This window comes from Rhizopus delemar, genomic scaffold (assembly GCF_000149305.1).
Source record: "Rhizopus delemar RA 99-880 supercont3.2 genomic scaffold, whole genome shotgun sequence".
NCBI classification, from domain to species: domain Eukaryota; kingdom Fungi; phylum Mucoromycota; class Mucoromycetes; order Mucorales; family Rhizopodaceae; genus Rhizopus; species Rhizopus delemar.
The window spans coordinates 1819089-1841907 of record NW_027137828.1 but is presented as its reverse complement, the minus strand read 5'-3'; the positions used below and the strand labels follow the sequence as shown (position 1 = coordinate 1841907).

The window sequence follows — 22819 nt, the reverse complement described above, 5'->3', positions numbered from 1 at the left end:
CTTCTTCGTCTTTTTTACCTTTTTGCCTATCAAAAAGCTTTTTCGCTCTATCTCCCTTTTTTCTGATCTGACCCGGGCAATTCAATCCCAGTAGTGATTATGTGCTCAATTGGGTTATTTTAAATTTAATATTCTTTAATCGTACTATTTTAATCACCATTCATAGATAAATAAAGTATATCTTTTATTAAAATCATCTCAAACAAGTTTGGTATGTTATTATTGATCCATTATTCTTTCAGCACTTGCTTGTTCTTTCAAAGACCATCATTATATTATCATTATAAGTGGGTATCAGTATGTTTATCTTTCTCCATATTCTCCAGAACTGAATCCAATTGAGCAGTTCTAGTCAGATGTCAAGAGTAAAGTTAAGCGAAATAAATTTCTGGAAGAAGAATTGCTCATGATTAGAGTTAGTGAGACATGTAATATTTTATATTAAAATAACTTCAAAAGCCTTGTTTCTCATTCTGTTAAATGCTTTGGTAAGTGCATCAGCAAAGAAAGGTGATAAAGCCTCGAAGCTCCTTTTTTCAGAAATTATTCGTTGGCTCAGGAAAGTCAAATTTGAGGGAATTTGTACTTGGTTATTCCTGATGAAAGCGACGAGTAAAAAAAAAAAAAAAAAAAAAGGCGTAACATAAATAAAAAAAATAGCAGAAAATGGCATGCTGTGATGAAAATACATTTCTGTTCCAATTCGTATTTCACTTGGTTGCTACACAAAATTGTAAGAAAAAGCGATTAATTCTATGGTCTCCTGTTTCAATGTACTTTAGGACAAAAATATGATTAACCAGAGCTGCTATAAGATCATCAACGAACTTTATTAAAATATACGCATCAAAATCAAATAGAACAATTTCTATTTCGATCCTTTGTTGGATCGGTCAAGTTGATCAATCAGTAAGCTGTGCTAATGGTCGATGTCGTTGTTGGACTATATCGGGCATATGTGACTTTCAAAAAACGTGGCATACAAGGAGTAAAACATGCAGGTCTTTGAGATTTACAAATACAGGAAGCTGCGTCAAAGAAGAAGGAAATTCAAAATAGCCAATCTCATATATTCTATAGAGTCCGTCAGAACCAAGTTTTGTAAGGTAAAACATAATTGCAAATCCTACATTTACAAAATATTTAATCACATTCAAGAGCAAAGATACGCATATAAAAAAAGAAAGCAGAATTATCATAGATCTGAAATACAAGTACCGATTCAAGATGACAATTGATGACTTCCTTGCTAAAACAGGCGATTTTTGCCAAATCCAAATACAAAGCTGCTTTATTGCAGGTTGGCTCCGCAATCTTCACCTCACTATGACCTAGAGTTTCTCCAAATTATAGCTGATCAATAATCGAAATGATGGTATCTTGCCACAAATGAATACTTGGATTGACGATTTTATCCAACTATCTCAGTGATACCGATCGTTCTGCATCTGCAACAACGCACGATACGAAGAGATCAAAGCAAGTATTCCATAAATCTGTTTCACTGATGGTTTGAAGAAAGGAAGTTTTAGATAGAATATAATATGACAAAAATTCTTTGAGAAAATTCTTGTTTTGGACGAGCTTGTCATCAATCAAACCCAGAAAGAACCATTGAAACCATTTGTTTATAATTATTATGTTAATATATTTTGTATTTTCGTAACAAGTAACTGTTTCATATACTTGCATCATTTTTAATCCTTATTGTTTTGCCAAATAAAAAATATCAGACAAAAACTATAAAAAGACAATAGTTGTGAAATTAAAAATTATACAACCACACCAAATAGATTTTCAGACAAAGAAATTTATTGAAGATAATTTTAACCTCATAACAAAATAAACTTGTCTTTTTCCCATCCATCAATACATTAAAAAAAAAACATGTCTGCTCAAATCTCCAAAGACTGCACCCGACCTTTAATTATATCTGAAGATGAAACAAAAGAAAATAAAACATGGGAGGTTTTTTATCTTCTTAGAACACATCATACGGTTAGAGAGATTGCAGACCTTGTTGGATTGAACAAGTCTACTGTGCAAGACATAAAAACCAAGATTGATGACTATGGCAGCCCTTTGCCTCACAAGCAAACAGGCCGTCCATCGAAAATAAATGAAAGAACTGAAAGGCACTTGAACAGGATATTTAGAGAGGATCCTTTCGCCTCTTATAAAGAAATAAATGTGGAATTAGCAAAGCTAGATGTTTTTGCTAACATAGAAACTCTTCAATCGTATGTCGATCGACTTGACTTCAAATCATACAGAGTAGCACACAAGCCTAGATTGGCTGCAAGACACTGCAAAAGTAGGCTTCGATGGGCGAAGGAACATCTAAATTGGACGGAAGACCAATGGAGAAGCGTTGTTTGGTCCGATGAGTCGCGCTTTTGTGTAGAAGGCAGTAAACTCAGAAAAAGAGTGCTCAGGAAGGAAGGAGAGCGTTATGATGAAAGAAATATAATACCCACAGTCAAGTGGGGAGGTGGTGCTATGGTTTTGAGATGTTTTTGGGGAGGAGGTTTCGGACCTTTAGAAATTATTGATACCAGTTCCGTAGACCAAGAAAAATATATCAATATTTTAGCCAATAAGTTCCATCCTTGGCTTACAAATGTCACGTTGCATCAGGAGAGGGATTTTATCTTCCAAGAGGATGGTGCTTCCTGTCATACAGGTGGTTATACTCGTTAGTAGAAGGAGACCCACCAAATCAAGGATTTTGAGCACTGGCCTGCTCAAAGACCTGATTTGAACCCCATTGAGCATGTTTGGAATGCTCTTGAAAGGCGAATTGAAAGAAAAAGATTGTCGATCAAAAACTTGGAGCAATTGAAGGTGGCTCTACGAGAAGAATGGGAAAGAATGGATGATGAGTTTGCCAACCCATTAGTTCGAAGCATGAAGAGACGGTGTGAGGCAGTTATTAAAGCTAAAGGCGGCGCAACAGAATACTGAGAATCATTTTATGAACATATTTTTAAAATAAACATGTGAATCTTTCTTTTCTCAAAACTTGAAATCCCAAGCTTAAGTATATACGTATTAATTGGTCTTGAACTTACATGCCATATTTTTTAAATTTTTTGTTTCCGAAAATTTATTTGGTGTGATTGTACACTACGTCAGACTATAATCCAGGGTTCATTCTAAATTATTAGTTTTTCTCCTTTTTTTACTTAATAAATAGTAGTTGTCAGCTATTGACTTCTTACTGTTTTTATATTATAAGTACCAAATATCTCAAAATGGTCGACCAGCCATGGATACGGTGAAGTAAAACCAGTATGCCATGAAGCAAACAGCTTTTTGTTGTCGAACGATCTGATTCGAGTGGCGATATTTTGCAAGAATGCCCTCGACTCACAAAACTTGGAGGGTATCCTAGGTTTGCAAATTATTGGACGATCCATTACCTTCTATCTCTTGGTGTTGCCATCCGAAGGCCTTTATGTCATGTATGAATTAGGGACTCTCCAGCTACCGAATAATTTGTGTGATTTACGCAAACTGCTGATGGATATGCCACTTAGTTTGCTTGTCCTTGATGTCTTCCATCGACTCTGCATTCGCTCTGTCAATCCCTTTCAACCCTCGCGACACCGTCTAGCTGTCTCTGAATCCAATTTCGATGGCATCTTTTCAACTTCACAGGATCGCAAGCGGTCTTGCCATTTGAAGAAATACAACTAGGAGTAACGAATCCAATAAAATAAAGTAAGGTTGATGAATATCGTAAAAAAAAAAACAGGGTATCTTTAGTTTGTCACTGTTTTGAGATACAAGAACGGACGTCTGCTCCCTATTCTTTTATTACAATGTCAAAAAAAGTGTGTAAGATTTTGACTTTATGAATCTATAGTTAATTGTAAATTAGGCGGCTAAACGAAATGGATCTCCTTTAATCCTTTATTAAAAGTGAGGGAAGATTTATAAGTCAAAGTAATTTTGGTTTATAAGTAAAAATCGGTGCTCAGTTATTTAAGTTCAGTAAAAATAAATGAAGTTCATGACACGTGAGCACAACTTTATTTTTGGATCAGTCGACATCATTGTTGAAAATGCAATTTCTTTTGCACGACATCAAACTCAAAATCAGCGACTTTACTTTCTGAAATGACTAGATGGGACGCGAAAAGAAAAATAAAGATCTTTCTAGTTTTCTTAATAACCTCCTGCTCAAGTTACAGCAACGTGCTCAAATGCTCGCTCAACGCAACCTGTCAATCCTTGGTTGTAGTTTAGTCGCTAATACACTCTTGCTTGGTCCGTTCTGACATATTATCCGTGTTCTTGCTGTTCTTCAATCCTACCCCGGTAAGGTTCGCTCGACTATGATTCAATTTCTCGCACGCAAAAGCTTTCCTGCAGTCAGCTTCCAAACATTCCAAAGATCACGTAAGGAAGGCGGGCTTGCCATTTTAGATCTTGGAACACAACATGCAGCTCTACAACTTCGATGGTTGCAGCCACTTCTTCTTCCCTCCTCTGATCTACCTTACTACGACACTTTCATTAGTAATATTCTTCGACATTGCTTGCGCCTTTTCTCAGTTTCACCTTCTCATATTTTACTTTTACTACTTCCTAATATGCGTTCAAGCACAATCAAGTTCTTTGGCTGTTTCAACTCATTGTTCAAAACGATGGATAAAATTGATTACAACATTGATTGGCAAGCCTTCGATATTCATATGGTCAGTGAACTACCGCTGACTCAAGTCTGTCCTTATCTGCTCCTGCCAAATCAGGTCTTCAAGGCTTCTTACTGGTCTGGAATTCTTGCCAAGCATGTATATGAATTTGGTATGGCTTGTGGTAAGTTTCGAGGTAGATCTCCCACACCTTCAGATCCTTTTCGCTCTAAGAACAAGAATTACCCCGAACAGCTTCAACTATGTCGCATACAAGAAACCACCTTCTTCCAGCAGTTCAAATGTCCACACAATTCGATCCACATGATCTCGTCAGTACTACCACTTCCTGCGCTTACTGAAACAGACTTTGACAATATCCTGGATTCACTTTTGCCAGATGGGACCCCTATAGCCTCTTTGAACACAAAATGATTTCGCAAATCTCAGCTACCGCACTCATCCACGTTACCAGCATCATATCCGCGTGCGAGTCCTACTGCTTGGCGCCTTTTTTGGAAAGCATCTATCCCACACAGAGCTCACACGTTACTCTGGAGACTTTATTATCACAAAATGCCATGTAAGGAACGTCTTCGCCAGTTAATCCCAACCCGATTTCCAGACCCTGATTGTGTATATTGTGACGGTGTCTATTCTGAAGAACACTTTGTCTGGTCTTGTCCCTTCAAACATGAAATCTGGCAAACAATTTCTTCTCGCTTTTTCGGTGATCCCGCCAAGTTGACTTATAGCCTCATTCAACTCCCTCCTTCACTCTCTGTGACCTACTTGGATATCATCGCTTATGTGCTGCTCTCTCTATGGCAACTTCACTGGAAATTTATTTTTGAAGACCATGAATTCTGGCCTCAGGAAGTAGTAGCAAGAGCCACAAGGCAAATCCTCAAGATTCACAAAGAAAACAATAGTCGTTTACTACAAGGCTAATCCATAGGATGTTTCCTCTCAGTTCTCTAACTCAGGTTTCTTTGACATTATCACACTTAGCACGGATTGCAAATCAAAAATAACAAACTACCAAAAAAAAAAAAAAAAAAAAAAAAAAAAAAACTGATTGCACTTTATTTACCGCTTACAATGGTGTACGCTATGCGGCACCTAAATAAAATCCTCCTTTTATAAAAAAAAAGAAAAAGAAAAATAAAGATGACTGTTAAACTGAGCTTAAAATGACTTCCTCATTGATCCACTTAATTATTGCATATTTCATATTTGTAAGGATGATATCAGAGTAAAAAGGCTGGGAATCGAATATTTATCTCCAATGGGGTTTATATAGTTCAGAGAGTGCAATAATAATAATTACTATGGCGGGTCTTTGTACTATTGTAAAAGAATAAAAGCTATTTTTTTTTTCATCCTAATCAATACGTGACTCTCCTTCATGCAGAAAATTAGTTTTTTTTTTTTAAACAAAAAATCAGATAATTCTGTAGCCATTCTTCATTTATTGCTTAACATAAACAATAAACATTCTAGATTTGATTGATCTCTGTTTTAATGTTTCTTTGGTGTTAAAATGCACTGATATTGGCTTATTAAATAAGTAATGATCGATCCCTTTTTTATATTTTCTGTAAGCAATTTACTTCATAGCCTCCTTTTCTCTCCCTTTCTCTCCCTTGAATCTTTTTTCAATTCATCTATGAAATAACTCAACAAGAGATCTACATGTTACACACAGAATGGAATGTATTTTACAGAAAATGAGGAGGAAAAAGTTCATTGGTCTTATTAAATAGATCTCCTTCGCTATTGAAACATTTTAAAAATAACAGACTTTTTTTTTTTTTTTTTTTTTTTTTTGTTCTTCATTGATGTCATTAACAATTATACCTGGTGAATTTTCAACCTTTACTATAGCTATTGCTATTTTAAGCGGATTTATCTTACTGTTTGGATATGTTTCTATGTTTATAAAAGAAAGATGTTTTCTATCTGAAGCATGTAATAGGAATATGTATGGTACATAGTTTGTAGTAATTGATGATTTTGTTAGTTGTGGCCTTGGTTGTGGGGATCATAGCGGGGCCATTGGTATCAAATGGATTTAATCCACTTGGTTGGGATGATCACGATGAAATAACAAAAGAACTAACAAGGTGTATATTGGCTATTCAAGTAAAAAAAAAATAAAATAAAAAAAGTTATGAAGTAATAATAACGTACACGTAGGTGATGACTGTTGGTATTGAATTACCAAAGTAAGCAGTAACAAACCATAGCAATAAGAAAAGCTAATAAAAAATGTAGATATTATATGAAAAAAGAGTGGCTTACGATGTTTATATTACTGGTACCCATCATGATATTTATGTGGCTAGTCAGTGGTTTATTTATCTGGTGGTTAATTCCACCTCTTGATTATGTAAGATACAAAAATAGACATATAATTATTTATAAAGATCTATTATAGCTCCATTCTCTTGTCATTGCTGCTTGTGTATGTCCAACTGATCCAGTAAGTGATTGCTTATAAATTTTATCCCAATCTATATCATTCAAACTCTTATCAAAAAGATACTAGCAAACTCTGTAGTAAAAGGAAGATTTGCAGAAAAACATGTACCTTGTCACATACGAAACGCATTATCAGCAGAAAGGTATAACACAAAGATTTGTGGTTTATAAAACTCATTCATTCTAGTGGAGCCAATGATGGCATGGCCTTCCCATTTCTTTTTTTAGCTTTATTTTTAATCAGTGAGCATAATGTGGGAACAGCAATTGGAAAATGGGTTTATATCACTTGTTTATTTCAAATTACACTTTCTTGTATTATTGGACTTGTCGTAGGCTATATTGCTAGAATAATATTGCAATGGTCAGAGAGAAAGTAAGTTTATCCTACACATTGAGGTTACATACTCATGCCTTTTATTAGCCACTTGATTGATAAACCTTCTTTTCTTTGCTTTGCTATTGCATTGGCTGTAAGGAAAAACAAAATAAAATAAGTTTAAACTTACACACATTTGCTATTTTAGTTATTCCTTATGAGCATGACTGGTTTCTCTGGAAGTGATGATTTATTAGCATGTTTTGTTGCAGGCAACGCATTTTCGTGGGATGATTGGTTTAGGCAAGAAACAGAAGAAGCTCATTTTCAGGAAGTGATTGATATGATGTTGAATTTGTCTGTCTTTGTTTATATTGGTGCCATTATTGTAAGCCACCTTTTTTAAGCATGAAACATGTGAATAACATGTAATTAGCCCTGGTCAGATTTTGATAATACACATATTGGATTAGAACCGTGGCGTTTAGTCGTCATTGCACTCTTAATCCTGCTTTTTCGGAGATTACCTGCCATGCTCATCCTTAAACCTGTCATGCCAGCAATGACAACCTACTGGGAAGCCCTCTTTAGTGGTTGGTTTGGTCCGATGGGTGTCGGTGCCGTGTTTTTATCCACAATTGCTAAAGAAGATATGCTGGAGATTTTCGAGGAACCTGAAAGTCAACCTGTCACCATTGAACTCATTAGTCCTGTGGTACTCTTTATTGTCTTGGCCTCGACTTTGGTTCACGGTACAACAATCCCTCTCTTTAAACTTGGAGACCGCATTCGAACACGTACACTTTCAATCGCCAGCTCAAGTAGTACCAGTCAAGTGATTCGATTACCTAAATTTACACGAAAGAGTGGAGAACTGAAAAGAAACACGCTAAGAAACACGATGCAATCCTCGTCACCAGTGCAGGATGAAGAAGAAGCGATTGAAACGGCGACAAGTCATTTGGATGAAGAGGACTTCTTACCAGAGGAATCATCGGAGAGAAGGGCACCACAGACAACAACAGAGTCACAAAGCATACGATTTTTAGAACCTGTGAATCCAAGGCATACCAGGGAAACAAAAGTAGAAAATCAAAAGACATTATTTACGCTAAGAGAGATATTTTTATATCCACATCATCACAACAAAGAAAAGAAGCTTGATTTGGGTATCGACCATTTAAATCCAGATATTGAAGTATGGAATGAGCCTCATCATGTGGTGATTGAAAACAAAAAGGATGCTTCGTCAACAGTAGTTATACATAAGACAGAACCGGATTGGATTGAAAAAGTAAAAGATAAAATTAAAAATCTTCACTCTTCTTAATAATAAAAAGTACTTAATTGCGTGTATTCTTATTATTAAAAGCTAAGCAGTTCTTGTTTTATTTAAATACCTCGGCTATTCAAAAATGAGTGTAATTGATTTACCTATGCTTTACATATCTCCTTTTCTTTATTCTTCTTTGTTTAGGAAATAAAATAAAGATAAATAAGGAATAAACTATTCATATACTTTTTCATTGCCGCCTTCATCACTCTCTCCTCTCTACTCTATTTGTTTGTTCGTATGTTTGTTTCAAAGGCTAGATGCAATGTTACACCAAAACATATTGAATATAATTTTCCTTTTTGGCAATCTATTTTTATTTTCACTCTTTTTTCTTCTTCTTAAAAGCAAACTGGTTTTTGCTCATAAACCCATGGTCACAGTACAAAAAATAGTAAGTAAAAATTGACGGTATTAACATGAGATAATAATGCTTGGATAGATTACACGTATCACAGAAACTCGCTGGTCGAAGTTATATGTGATTATGGCCTTGATCCAGTGCGTATTCATTGTCATTCTTCAAACTGCTATCTGTGCACAAAATACATTAGAAGCAAATCAATTACCTTGGGTCGATTCGAATAACGTATTGCAGTCTTCATCCAACAATGAAATGATACCCGAAAAAGCAGCATATCGATTGGGTAGAATCAAGTGGGAAAACATTGCTTTTATAGGATTTCAATTTTGGTTTTTTGGTATGGCTGTCGATGCAGTAAGTCCTTTTATTTCATTGTGTATACATGTTAGTAATAATTGGAGCAGACAGTGTATCAAAATACAGCAGAAATCTTAGTATTGGCAGTTGTCAACTGTTTATGTGCCATCCTGGGCGCTTTGGAAGTAGTGGATGGTGTAAAATGGTTGAATTTATTAAAGACTACATCCTTCACTTATATCTATTTGGAAACAGCAGAAAAGATTGAAATTGCGCTCTCAGTCAATATTCTTGCATTTGCAATTATCATGTCTTACTTGAGTTTTCAAATGTCAAAACAGTTTGGCTGGAATATTTATAAAAAGATTGGTGCAGATGTTCGTATCCAAAGTAAGTCAGCTCATAATAATTACACTATGGTGCTTATAAAATCAATAGAAATGTACAGAACCTTTCAGTTTTTTGTACTCTGCCTAAAGGTCGACATCTTTACAGAATTTCTTATTTCACTATTTTATCTCATCCAATTCACTCGAGAAGCAGGATTTAGTGAAGCAATGAGAAAAGCGGGATACTTGGCTTCAGTTGATAGTGGACAATCTTTGATTCTTCCCTTTTTGTATTTTTGCCAGAACAGCAGTGAAGTACAGAAAGCAAGATGCGTATGATTATTTTTATATATTGAAAATATTGGATATTGTTTCATTTTGCTCTAATTTGTAAAGATACATTTCAACCTGAAAATAATTGGTACACTTGGATTGTATTTGGTAGGCCCTTGATAAGAGTTTGAAAGTATAGTATAATGTAACATCTCTTTCAATAGTACTTATGGGCATATTGATCGACGTCATGACGATTATACTTGGGATACACTGTATGAATAATTTTGGAAAAGGACTTCTCCCCTTTGTTCAGAGAGGCGCTGCTAATAAGCGTAAATTTCACGAACTGGAACTCAACAAAACAAATGCAAATAACACTTGGCAAATTGATGATTAAAATACCAGACCCGACATACATAATACTTATCTTCTTACTTTTACAATAAATGTCTTTTATTCTAATAGAATTTAAAAGTATCAAATAAGTGTTTTCATCTGAATAAAAAAAAAAAGACACTACTAACCACTTGCAAAATTTAAAACACTACAAAGAAACCCTGTATAAAAAATTAGACTTTTTTCTTTGAACATGGCATCCGGTTTCGGTTTAGATTGTGGTAATGTTTATAAAAAATAATGTTTGCTCAAACCATTCACCTTAAATTAGGTCGTGGACGATGCTTCCACTTTTGGCAAGAGTTTAACAAGTGCTATGCCTCCATTGATCTTCCTCAACAATGTCTTCACCATACAAAAGAGGTAATATAAGCGATTTGAATAGAAAGGCAAAAATTAAGACTATGTAATCTAGTTTGCTCCAATTACACGTATTAAAACAGAAGAGTTGAAACAAGCTGAATTTAGACAAAAGCAAAAGAAAGATGCCTTGACTGCAGCCAACTCAAACATGCAAAAATTAAATATTTTTGAAGAGAAAGTAGCATAAAATAGAATAGATAGAAGTGCTACAAAAGATTATGGGAAATAATTGAAAACAATTGGCAGCAATAATCTATGTATTAAAGCAGATTTATAGATTGTTGCGTACATAATTTTCAAGAAACAGTAAAACGGGAATTTATATTTCCCTGTCTGCACAAGTTTAAGGCTTAACTACCTCAACCTCTTGCTCTAATTTGTGGAGCAAGGCCGGATTTTTTTTCCTTTTTGGAATATACCAAGCAAATTCTTACGACCCTGGAAATTGTTGATTACAAGTCTTAATATCCTGGATTAGAAAATACTGTGCTTCATAAGACATAAAGAGATCCAGCATTGGGTTAGTCAGTGCGGACATATAATCATGCCTTATTATCATACTTCTCATTCTTTAATTCTTCCAAAGAGCTTTGGGCAAGGCTGAAGAATGCTCTCAACAAGGATTCTGCTTCAGTTAGACGTGTCACTCAACTTAATGAGCATATTCGCTAGGCTTCAGACCAAAGATCCCTTACAGTCTATCAGGCTTGGATTAGACATTCCTTGACATCTTGTGAAGCACATATAGTTTATGAAAGTAAATTGTGGAAACAAATAATGCAGCTTAATTCAAACCCATTTTGATACCAGTGATAAAGCAAAAAAAAGACACCCAGCTTGACCAAATCAGATTTGTACTTAGCTTATTTTCATTTGCATAACACATTTTCAACAGACCTGATCAAACCTATTTTCTTTCACTGTAAAGGGTATTAATATTTTATTTATAACATATTTTTTTTTATTAATATGCAAAACGATAAGGCACGAAAGCGACAACTTGATTCGGAACCATTGTATATGTGGAATAAGCAATATGGAAAGTTCTTTCTCCTATTTTTTATCATAGTTAAATGGTAAAGAATCGATAGCCAAGCCGTAGATTTTTATTATTATTAAGTAAATGATTGTATGCAATGTATATACAAATATATAATTTAGTAAACTATAAATTCATGTTTAGAAGGTATATTAAATATTTTTTGAGCGGGTTTTTTTTGCTTTGTTCTTGCTTTTTCTGTGACCATTTCATACTGGTCTTTCTGTGCTTCAAAGTAAGTTAGCTCTTCACTGCAAATTTGTTTTTGGTATGCATCGTTGTCTTCAGGACTATTTTTTACTGTTATTTCGTTATTTAAGTTACACGAACTTTCTTTGCTATTTGTTATCAGGTTGAAAAAGGATTGAAATATCAGTTTTGGACTATACATAACAAAAACAGGAATAAGGAATGAATTGGATGTAAGGGAATATTCGCTTTTGAGGTCACTTACTTGATCGATAAAGTCGAAACGATGAATATAGAGGCAACTGTACCATCAAATGTCCATATAGAAGCCATAATTAAACTGTAGGTCCTATTCTTCAATATTGGTTCTCTGAGTGCGGCATAAATACATTTTATAATAGCAAATATGAGTTGTGCTAAGATTATGGTAATTATTAGCACCCTTGCCTATTATTACTTGCGTCAATTTCCTTCATTTACATATTGTATTCAATTTTTTTTTACCTTAAGTATAGTATATTTAGTTTTTACAGTTATTGCTTCATTTTCTCTTTCTTGATTTTTAAAATGAATGTTTAATAGTTCCAAAAGTCCGAATCCAAAATAGAATGAAAAGAGACTCAATACAAGACAATATAATGTCCACATGTAGTAAAGTGCACCAGTGAATATTTTGGCTAAATAATAATCATCTTTTTGTGCGTAGATAGCTGCAGCAATAGTGAGTGCATTGTTGATAATAAAGGGACAGATTATTAAGAAAGTAAATATGATATCAATTCGACGAGCAGAAAACAAAGACCATCGCTCTGTTATTTTATAACTCTAAGATATATAGATAAGCGGACATTCCATTATAATTATATTTTACTTACATCTGAAACTGTATGTGCAATTCCAAACATATAGCAATTTAACGCACAAATGCCAAATTGCCAAGGAAGTTCATAAAAGACTAGCAAAAAAAAAGGGGGGGGAGAATAAGTAAAAATAGTATTGGAGTTAAACTAGTGATGGGTACTTACAAGCTCTGAAGATAGGATTAGGAGCGATGTCCTTTATAATAATAATCATGCTAATAATACGTACTACCTAGACATCAGTTTTCAATACATTTTACTAAAATCAGAAGGGAACTTACAAGCTGAGAAAATAACACCAAAGACAAGTAAGGATTCTATTGGTCTAGGCCTTACGAAATATGTAAATGGAACAATATAAAAAACGAGCAGTTTTTTTTGACAAATTTTATGAAACAATATCGCTGCCCCTAATTTTTCTTTGTGCTTAGCATCGCATCATTTTTTTTATTCAAATGCTTCTACCTATAATTAACATAATAGCAGATAATGCTAAATTTACCACACACATGGCCAACATATCATTTCTTTCTACACAATCAACCAGCGTCACTCTCCAATCACAATGACAGGTTCCATTTTCGCATAATAACCAAAATGAGCTCATAATTATCTAAAAGAGGCTGGAGAGCGAGAAGAAAAAAGAAAAGAGAAAAAGAAGATAAAAATACAAGTATAATGTTCAATGAATAGTATGTCAACTCTGTCATACATCACAAAAAGTAACATACAATTAGTTAGAACATTCTGTTTAATATTTTCTACTCCGGTTACCATGATCACTTTTCTTCAATAAACATGTCTATACACGCGTCTGTACTCTTGTTTACGTGTATATGCATAAAATTAATGCTCACAGCAAGCTCAAAAAGCTCTATATCTGTATTTGATTCAATGAATTTGAAATAGTCTTTTTTATACTTATCTATAAAAATCGAATATTTTGTACAGAATTGATTTATCTTTGAGCATGTGAGTATCCTTTAACAATGCTTTCTTCCTAAGCATGCTTACGGATGTACAGCGTTTCACAAAAATGTTTTTGGGTTATTTTTTCTATTTAAAAAAGCTTCTTGGAAGGTATGAGAGGATCCGTGCCTCTTATTTGGGATTTGTTTTGGATCACATATATCTAAGGCTGACATCCTTGTGAATTCCTTCTTTAATTATCATATTGTATTAAGGTGTGTATACAAAAAGTAATGAATATACGCTAGTTAACGCATTTTAGAAATAAAAATAAGTCCATTATATAGATTTGTGATTCCGCAACCATTTTAAACTCGGAGTTTTTGTCCAATAGTCGTTTTCATTTCAACTTATTGTTATAAATGGATCAAAACTACTCAAAGATGTCGTATTTCTCTTATTAAATACTTGCTATTCATATGTGATCACTCAAACATTATATAAGAAGCAAGGTCTGCGTAAATAACAATTGTTACATGTCTGTTAATGCTTTTTTCAATATTTACCATATAAAAAATTACGCTACAATGTTGTTTTTTAAGAAATGAGTTACATTAGGATGATACATCACTAAAGTTTGGATAACATTATAAAATTCGGATCAGAAATAGTTATCTTGTTGCCAAATCCACAGTCACTTCATGGAAATGTTGACTTACGTATCTGCGAACTATATTATTGTTGTAGTACGCTTGTAACATAATCAAATTCCTACTGATGTGAAAGTCCATGTTTAGTAGCGCTTGAGGCTACATACAATAATTAAAAAAATCTATGGTAATGCAAAGTTTATGAAAGTACGAATGTTAATTTTAATATTTCAATCCCTTTAGTAGAAGAGAGAAGGGTGAAAAGGAAAGAAATAAATAATCATATTATAAAGCTGATGAGCAAATTTGACAGTAGCTTCCTTCTAAGCAAACTTTTTAGCAGTATTGTAAATGAACTTAATAAATTCGAAAAGAGCTGTGGAATCGGGGATATCAGTAAGGCAACGTTTATAAAAAGGTTTATACTCCCTCTTAAACAAGGTTTCAAAGCATAATCTATATGCTAGATTATTGATAAGATACAAATGAACACAATTAGACCGACTAATAGTATATAACATGTAACCAATCAGATATTTGCCAAAACATTGTACATGAATTTGAGGCACAGGAAGATTAATTTTGAATATGGCGACACCATCCCATTTGGTATTTCCAGTTAGAGATGCTAATCTCTCGATCCCATTACCATGACAATAGTCAATTTACATATATTAATAATTTGCTATAATGAATTACTATTCAAATGTAATGATATAATTACTTATTAAAAATAGATAATGTTTGCCATTGCTATGGCTATAGCTACAGTTTGTGCTTTCATAACAAATATCAAGAGATTTCTCGGGCTCATAATTAAGTTGATACTATGCAGTTAAGAAACCATTTAGTAATCAAATGTTACAAAATACCCGTCTTACTTTCAAATGAACGCCTCTCATGTCTTCAAAGTTTAAATCTTGATGCTCGATTAAGTCATAGTCTTTAATATTGCTAGTTTATGTTGTGGCCTTTCTTACTTTTGATGGACTGGCAACAGATGAATCAATTGGTGTAATCAAATCCGAACAAGCAGGACTTACGTTGAAGATTTTTGTATCGGTATCAAAGACTAATTTTTCTATAAACTCTTTTTCTTTCTTTACTTCTAATATTTTCATCGCGTTATCATCGCTCATATTCACTATTTCCATTCCGTTCAATCCGTGTATAGGGTGGAATGGGTAAATTTAAACAGAGGTTAGTAGTCAACTTATACATATTAATAGTTGGTTTGATGAGAGAATTTTAAATACCACCCACTTTTCAGCAGCCATTATACTTCTTTTTTTTTTTTTTTTTTTTTTTTTTTTTTTTTTCATCTTTACTTCTGTCCCTTGAAAATGTGCTTGTAGTTTTTTTTTCTCTTTTTGACAATAAATCAAGCAGTAAAATGTACAAGTTTATCAACATTAACTACAATTATCGTAAACAAGCCTCTTATTATGAAAAGGTGCTTCCTCTTCAGTTTAGCTGCAAAGTTTCATTTTTGTTTTGACAGCAAAGCATATTTGATAAGCATGTGAGTTAGTGTATTTACGAAGCTTATAGTGTGTTAAAGATGTTGCTGGCAGTAATCTTTTAAGTATATAATGATTGGTTGCAGCCAGATTGAGATATCCACTTTTCGTAAAGTCTTTTTGAATCAATCAGTATAACATTATGTCATTGACGTATGAAGAGAGCATAGAAAAAGTACTTGAGATCAGATATCAAAGCTGTTAATTCTACAGTGAAAACTGTACAAGCATATGCTACAACCCAGAGCTACTTTAAATGCAATGATTAATGTTATCGTTTTGATTCTTTTAAAATGAGTTCCAGGAAAGGGCTTCCTTCTTCTTCAATCATTACTATGGGCAAAAGACAATTGTGGATTCATTCACTGAAGAAAAAATGCGCTTTTGCTATCGATAATTATATTGAACCATATTATAACCAGTTAAAGTCGGATTACTTTAGTCGTATTAGAAATATTTGCGTGGATAAAATTACCGATGTTCTTTTACAAGTTGTATCATTAACTATCGACAAGATAATGTACATATTCAGTTTGGTGCAGAAAGAAATATTTTTATCAAGAAAGGACAGATAGCATCGATTTTGATGAATTAATTTATATGGTTACTGAAAACATAGATAATGTAAATTATTTGATTTTGTATATCATCATAGCTTTAGTGTCCCATTGAAATAATCTTAAACGTTAATCCTTTCCTGACTTTACTCTCGATTATACTTGTTAGAACAATTATCTTTCTGGTTATTCATACCCTGATCAGGTTGGATTATACAACTATATCTTTCTTGTTTCAAGAATAAAAATATCCCTTGCACTGCTAGAAAAGTTAAGTTCTCTAAAAAAAAAAAAAAAAAAAAAAAAAAACTCAATGAAGAAGCAGCAGCAATCGATTTAGCTAATAATAACCTGGAATCACAAGAAACTTGCAACAATATTGTTCCTAGATTATCAAATAAACTTTTTTCCTTTGGAAAGTACAAGAATAATCATGAATGTTGAGCGGCAGAAAACTTAACTAGAATATACATAATAATGTCATCCCACCCAATTTGGTCCTTAACAGACAAAACTAAATAAATATTTTTCAAAGTTCCATAATTTAGTTTCTCTATGACCGTATAAAAGTGGGAGGGGGTATTCAAAGACGTTCTTCTGTACCTCCAACTGATACCAATCGTTGTAGTTTATAATGAAAAAACATCTCTCTAGACGTTATACCGTAGCCTTTTATATTTACTTAGGCACGTCGGGATTGTTTTCATAGTAACGTCTGTCGTTGTTTCTACTTGATCTTCCTCAATAACAGATGAACCTGAATTCCTTTCAAGTTATGTAGATAAATTTACCGATTACTTTATAACATGAGGATCTCCTTTTTCATCCAAAATATCCATAGCCTCAACATCATTTTTGTCGTATATGTTCCCGCGACCATCTTCATTTAAGAATACTAATTTCTAAAAAAAATCTACAGATTTAACTTTTAACACTCAGTGAAAATTTTCACAAAATCCTTAAATTGGTGGTGGAACTGCTGCAAAAAAAAAAAAAAAAAAAAAAAAAAAAAAAAAAAAAAAAAAAAAAAACGTAAGTAAAGGTATCACGCGTCAAAACACGATGCGAACTAAGGAATAGAAGGGAAGAAATTGGCATATTATTATAAATCGAGCCAGTCTCTTTAAATGGAGGATAAATGCGACATAACGCTGTTGATTATTTTGGCATGCTAAATTGGATGCACACCAATCATGAAGCGCCAATGAGCGCAGTAAAGCGTCCATATCTCTTTTTGTTCAACATACGAAACCGTTTTGTGAGACTATAGGATGAATCAGATGTTGTCTTTATAAAAGAAAAAACGAAGCCTAAATTAAGTAAACACATCAGACCATATTATCCATTTAAAGGACAGCATACAAACAAATGTTGTAAACATTTAGCTGGTGATCAACAAAATAATAATGCAAGGAAAGGCGTACTCACGGATATTAATAAAAGAGTAGCCTGAAAGTATAAGTTTCGATATATCAGATGGTCCAATGAGATTGATGTTCAGGTTGCATGGGAATACGCAGAGTAAATGCCATTTAGTAATTGTTATATGTGAATCGGGTACTGGATCAAGCACATTTACAGCTACCTTAAATTCTCTTCGATTCCTGAATATCTGCATATCCTATATAAAAATGCAATTTGATTAAATGGATTCTCTAGTTCTGAAATTTAATAAAGAGGTTATATGGAGACCCATTCTCTAAGTTTTCAAGTACTACTTCTTTATTTTATTAATCTTATTACCTTCATTATAACCAGGCGGAATGTTTTAATATATATTGTTTCATCATTTGATTGGTGATAAACATTTTCAATTGATCATTCATAATATCTAGCTCAGCTCATTTGACAAAAACGAATTACACAAATGTTAGTTTCCAAATTTAACAATCTCAACTTTTACAGAAGCGCCACGTTCTATAAACAGGTATAGGCAGCCTTTATAGATCGGCTATCCAACATCTCTTGGAATTGTATAGAGCTAGTGGTATGCCTATTGGTTTCTTTGAATGAATTTTTTTTGAAAACGTCAAGCAAACTGAACTCTAGAAACATTCTTGATAATATTCTTATTCATTGGCTGACATCAGGTAAAGACAAATAATATACTTTTTTTATATGGAGTCAAAGCTCAAGTTTATTAATGTGATTAATTGTGTAGTCACTAAATTGTTTTTGGGCTTTTTTTGTTGTTGAAGCGATTAGCTATATAACAGGATGTTTAATCGAGAGAAAATAAAGGAAAAGCTCTGTGAGCGACGCCAGCTTGCAAAAGATTTTCACGAAATGATTGATGGATAAGTTTGTGTGTGTTTTGAAAGACAGAGGAAGGAAAGGTTGCTTGTTAAATATGGAGTTCCAGTGAGTCCTCCATATGGAAAGTAGAGCGTAACCAATAATGATGGCCAGAGAGACAAGAAGAGAACAACAGATTTCAGAAGGAAACACTAAAGTAAACAAAGCGTTTTCTACTTGTATTGGCGTAGCCACAACAAGGCGAAAATAATCATCCTAAGTCCTCTGCCAAACTTGCCATTTCTTGGGGCATTGATAAATAAAATGTTCAAAGGTGTCAGTGCCAGAGTTACAGATGGAACAAGTAACGGTCGGAAAGTTAACAGGGATCAAATGGTTGAGTAGAGAGCGATGAGGTAGCTTTCGATATAGGAGTCGATACCAAACCTTGCGGCAGGCAGAGATAAGTGGGAGCTTCCAAAATAAAGTCCATTTCTTGTGAGGAAGAGGATATTTTTGGGTTGGAGGATTAATACCAGCGATGCAGCAGTTTGGATGTACCTTTGAAGAAAGGATTCCAGCAGAGCCAGAAGAGGTCAAGTTGAAATCCTTAATAAAAGGCGTAGCGTCTACCACATTGGACTGATCTGATGTAAACGAGTGAGGACCTAGAGATGCCGTATGAACTGGAATGAAAGGACGAACCAGGAACGAAGAAAGGATAGTTTTGGTTTGCCGAACAAGACGAAGAAATCTGCGAGTGAGATAGGGATGCACAGTCATCTCCGAATTGATACACGCACAGAGAAGGTTGGTGAAGGGCTCAAGAACATAGAAAATAGACAACTGCAGTTGAGGCAACGAGCGTTGAATTGGATCAACAGGAGGCCTACTAAGGACACTGGAGAAAGATAACTGAAGGCAAGTACCTGTGTTAGGAACCACTGACTGATAATCCGACGACAATACGTCCATAGCTTTAAACATTAGGTACAAAGGACTATAGTGAGATCGTATCACAGCCAGACGGGGATCTGGAAAAAGGAAAGAGAGTCGGTAATCACCCAACGGTCACGAACGCGGAGTAGAGGAAGCCACGACTTGTAGGTGATAAAGCAAATAATCTGCCAAACGCGGAAGCACTAATAATCCACGAATTTGACTAGAAGACCAGAAGACTGTGAGAGGACCAACCAAAACATTGCTTAACAGTGGGGTCAGCCATCGCAGTTGAAGAGCACATTATTGAACACATAGTTCAAGCACACTGAGACCACCTAAGATGCGGGATAGGAACATCGTGGACATGCTAATCTTGGGGAATATGCGATGGGTCAAGAAGGCAGACATGACTGATCTGAGTTTGTTGAAGAATTTGTCCGGGAAAAAGGTAACTCGAAGAACATGCCAAAGCTTCGACAATAACAAGCTATTGAGAACAGTAGCACGCCCTCGAACTGAAAGCGACTGTTGAGTGTGAACTTGGCACCCGTTTTGGATCTTGGTAAGGAGGTCTAATAAATATCGACCCGTTGTGCGGTGAATGCAGGTAAAGGAAATACGAGATAGCAGGCAGGTAAGGTAGCAGAGCAGCCATGCCAGTGGGTAACGTGATTTTCCAGCAAAGGGCTTCGCCACAATTCTGAATTGGATAAGAGAGCACCCAAGAGTGAGATAGCTAAAGCCTTGTGAAAATTAATCTTAGCATTAAAGGCCCGTGAGTAAGCTGCAAGATGTGTCTGGAGGTCATGAAGGTCTGATGGGCTGCGCAGTAAGCAGACCATATCATCCGTGTAAGTAAGCAGTTTGATCTGCTGCAGATTGAGATCCGAAGGATGAGAGAAAGAAGATCGAGGCAAGGAGAAATCACGAAAGGTTGGGTCGCTAATAATACGACGTAGGAGCGATTCAAAAGCAAGGTTGAAAAGGATAGGTGAAATGGGGTCACCTTGTCGCAGACCACGCAATTGGGAAATTGACGAGGAAGGAAACCGTTCATGTTGATACGCAGTTGAGTACCGAAGAAAAGAATTGATAGACTATGGACAACCATTGAAGGAAAGCCAAAGCGAAGCAGGACCTGTTTCAAATACTCAGGGTGAACTCGGTCATACGCTTTTTCCTGATCTAGCATCAAACCAATTGACTGAGAACCTGTATTGCGAGTGTGATACATTGTCAGTTTCATAAGAAGGCAATTGTCTGCAATGAATCGATCTCGAACAAAACCTGTCTGGAAGGGCGTGATGAGTTTATTGGTAAATTGCATCATGCGTGCGTTGGGGATACGGGTGAAGATCTTTGCGTCGGTATTAATGAGAGATATCGGTCGCCAATTCTTCAAGTGGGAAAGATCACCTTTCTTTGGTAGCAGAGATATGCACGTTCCTTGCCAGGATACTGAAAAGACACCATCATTCAGTGCTGTATTGTATACATCTAATAAAATCTCGCGACAGACTGGAAGCTGAAAGATCACACTTAATAGCTTGTAGGTAAAGCCATCCGTTCCAGGACTGCTGCGTGAAGGACAACGTAACACACCTTCAAGAAGCTTATCATACTTGATAGGTCTGGTCAAATGGTTCTGCTCGGTTTCAGTGATGTGAAGATCCTCTGGTAACGAACGTAGAAGATCGTCAATTGCGACCTGGTCAACTGGATGTGGTGTGTATAAGGCAGAGTAAAAGGTCGAAGTAGTGTCTATCATATTGTCTTTTGTATAATAGATAGATGAGCTCGTCGGATGTTTGAGGGGAAGAGCTAGCTGACGAGTAGCACGAGAAGCCACAACACGCGCAAGATAACCAGGTGATAATTCCCTTTTTTCACGCCAATGTATTCCCACTAGAAGCGCTAGCGTATCCACATGGCATTGCTGAATTTCTGCTAATTGTGACTCGACAATGGTTAACTGAGGTTGCAAAACGTTCTTGTCCTTTGGTTGACACGTGATTTAGGTAACCAAACCAGAACGTTTCTTCTGAATTAATTTTTGGCCTTGAGCTAATGTAAAAGCCTGGTTGCGCGATGAGTGCTTAGTGATACGTTGAACAGTGACCTTGAGATCCTCCCACATTTGAGTGGCGGGAAGAGAGTCCTCAAAAGCAGATACGGTGTTAGTAAGGGCCGATTCTGAGATATTTGCAGATAAAAATTTGAGAATTAAAAGGGAAATAGTGCTTGAAGAACTAGTGAATGAGTCTCTATGTAACCTCTTTATTAGATTTCAAGACGAGAGGGAGAACCTATTTAATTAAATTACGCTGTTATATAGGAAATAAAATCATTCAGGGACCGAAGTGAGTTCAATGTCAATTTTAGTATTGAGCTTGAACAATATAAATAATGTATATGGTTAATATTGTAGATGAGTCTTAGAGAATATGTAATATATAATATTATGTATTCAGTATTTGTTATTTCTTATATAAGATTTGAGTAATCTCATACGAATAATAAGCATTTAATGGGGTAAATACGACAGATTCCAGTAACTTACAAAATTTAGGATCGGAAGTGAGTCTAGGATGAGCCCTCCACAGACCTTTTCCGAAAGTTGTAGCACTGTTAAAGCGAAGAGGAAGTTTCTACGACACCATTCAGTGATCAGACCAAGCTGGTTGGACAAAACGAACTTGCCTAAAGCTTGCGTAGTGATGAGATCCTTGGAAAGAAAAATATAATCAATACAAGACCGCTGAGTTCCACGATGGAAAGTGGGTTGGGAAGAATGGCCAGAAGGCGTAAGATTATTCACAAAATTAGCAGAAATATACTATAGCCATTCAGCAGGGGCCTGAGGTCGACGGGCTCGAGAGGACAATTGAGAAGCATATGAATAGTTGAAATCACCAAGTAAGATATGGCGAGATGAGTCTACCGGAAGCAGAGAAGAATATTCAGAATTCATCAAACAAGATAAAAATTCATATTTGTCACGCCTAGAGACGGATGCATACAATACAAAGATTGTGACAGGAAGGAAAAGACTAGCTTGATGAGAAACAGTAGTGGTAATAATGCGTCCACACATGCTGATGACGGTATCAGAAAATG

General features: G+C 35.0%; 11 protein-coding genes across 11 annotated transcripts; 6 read left to right on the top strand and 5 right to left on the bottom strand.

Moving 5' to 3' along the window:
* Window positions 1-1887: 1887 nt before the first annotated feature.
* Window positions 1888-2700, top strand: RO3G_02936 (uncharacterized protein; the record flags this gene model as incomplete). Its single annotated transcript, XM_067657527.1, has 1 exon — window positions 1888-2700. The coding sequence occupies one exon, from the start codon at window positions 1888-1890 to the stop codon at window positions 2698-2700; it is 813 nt and encodes a 270-aa protein (XP_067513628.1).
* Window positions 2701-4598: 1898 nt separating this feature from the next.
* RO3G_02935 (uncharacterized protein) lies at window positions 4599-5591 on the top strand (the record flags this gene model as incomplete). Its single annotated transcript, XM_067657526.1, has 2 exons — window positions 4599-4976; window positions 5091-5591. The coding sequence occupies 2 exons, from the start codon at window positions 4599-4601 to the stop codon at window positions 5589-5591; spliced, it is 879 nt and encodes a 292-aa protein (XP_067513627.1).
* A 1894-nt stretch (window positions 5592-7485) lies between these two features.
* RO3G_02934 (uncharacterized protein) lies at window positions 7486-8773 on the top strand (the record flags this gene model as incomplete). Its single annotated transcript, XM_067657525.1, has 3 exons — window positions 7486-7500; window positions 7652-7831; window positions 7880-8773. 3 exons carry the CDS (start codon window positions 7486-7488, stop codon window positions 8771-8773), a joined length of 1089 nt encoding a protein of 362 aa, XP_067513626.1.
* A 376-nt stretch (window positions 8774-9149) lies between these two features.
* RO3G_02933 (uncharacterized protein) lies at window positions 9150-9914 on the top strand (the record flags this gene model as incomplete). The annotated part of the gene is made up of 4 exons (XM_067657524.1): window positions 9150-9170; window positions 9219-9494; window positions 9659-9827; window positions 9886-9914. The coding sequence occupies 4 exons, from the start codon at window positions 9150-9152 to the stop codon at window positions 9912-9914; spliced, it is 495 nt and encodes a 164-aa protein (XP_067513625.1).
* Window positions 9915-10678: 764 nt separating this feature from the next.
* On the top strand, window positions 10679-10988 carry RO3G_02932 (uncharacterized protein; the record flags this gene model as incomplete). Its single annotated transcript, XM_067657523.1, has 2 exons — window positions 10679-10801; window positions 10854-10988. 2 exons carry the CDS (start codon window positions 10679-10681, stop codon window positions 10986-10988), a joined length of 258 nt encoding a protein of 85 aa, XP_067513624.1.
* A 970-nt stretch (window positions 10989-11958) lies between these two features.
* RO3G_02931 (uncharacterized protein) lies at window positions 11959-12362 on the bottom strand (the record flags this gene model as incomplete). The annotated part of the gene is made up of 2 exons (XM_067657522.1): window positions 11959-12130; window positions 12295-12362. 2 exons carry the CDS (start codon window positions 12360-12362, stop codon window positions 11959-11961), a joined length of 240 nt encoding a protein of 79 aa, XP_067513623.1.
* Window positions 12363-13336: 974 nt separating this feature from the next.
* Window positions 13337-13496, bottom strand: RO3G_02930 (uncharacterized protein; the record flags this gene model as incomplete). The annotated part of the gene is made up of 2 exons (XM_067657521.1): window positions 13337-13354; window positions 13392-13496. 2 exons carry the CDS (start codon window positions 13494-13496, stop codon window positions 13337-13339), a joined length of 123 nt encoding a protein of 40 aa, XP_067513622.1.
* Window positions 13497-15407: 1911 nt separating this feature from the next.
* RO3G_02929 (uncharacterized protein) lies at window positions 15408-15669 on the bottom strand (the record flags this gene model as incomplete). The annotated part of the gene is made up of 2 exons (XM_067657520.1): window positions 15408-15556; window positions 15594-15669. 2 exons carry the CDS (start codon window positions 15667-15669, stop codon window positions 15408-15410), a joined length of 225 nt encoding a protein of 74 aa, XP_067513621.1.
* Window positions 15670-17108: 1439 nt separating this feature from the next.
* On the bottom strand, window positions 17109-17364 carry RO3G_02928 (uncharacterized protein; the record flags this gene model as incomplete). Its single annotated transcript, XM_067657519.1, has 3 exons — window positions 17109-17134; window positions 17208-17290; window positions 17324-17364. 3 exons carry the CDS (start codon window positions 17362-17364, stop codon window positions 17109-17111), a joined length of 150 nt encoding a protein of 49 aa, XP_067513620.1.
* Window positions 17365-19036: 1672 nt separating this feature from the next.
* On the bottom strand, window positions 19037-19747 carry RO3G_02927 (uncharacterized protein; the record flags this gene model as incomplete). The annotated part of the gene is made up of 1 exon (XM_067657518.1): window positions 19037-19747. One exon carries the CDS (start codon window positions 19745-19747, stop codon window positions 19037-19039), a length of 711 nt encoding a protein of 236 aa, XP_067513619.1.
* Window positions 19748-21030: 1283 nt separating this feature from the next.
* RO3G_02926 (uncharacterized protein) lies at window positions 21031-21383 on the top strand (the record flags this gene model as incomplete). Its single annotated transcript, XM_067657517.1, has 2 exons — window positions 21031-21191; window positions 21332-21383. The coding sequence occupies 2 exons, from the start codon at window positions 21031-21033 to the stop codon at window positions 21381-21383; spliced, it is 213 nt and encodes a 70-aa protein (XP_067513618.1).
* Between the last annotated feature and the right edge of the window lie 1436 nt (window positions 21384-22819).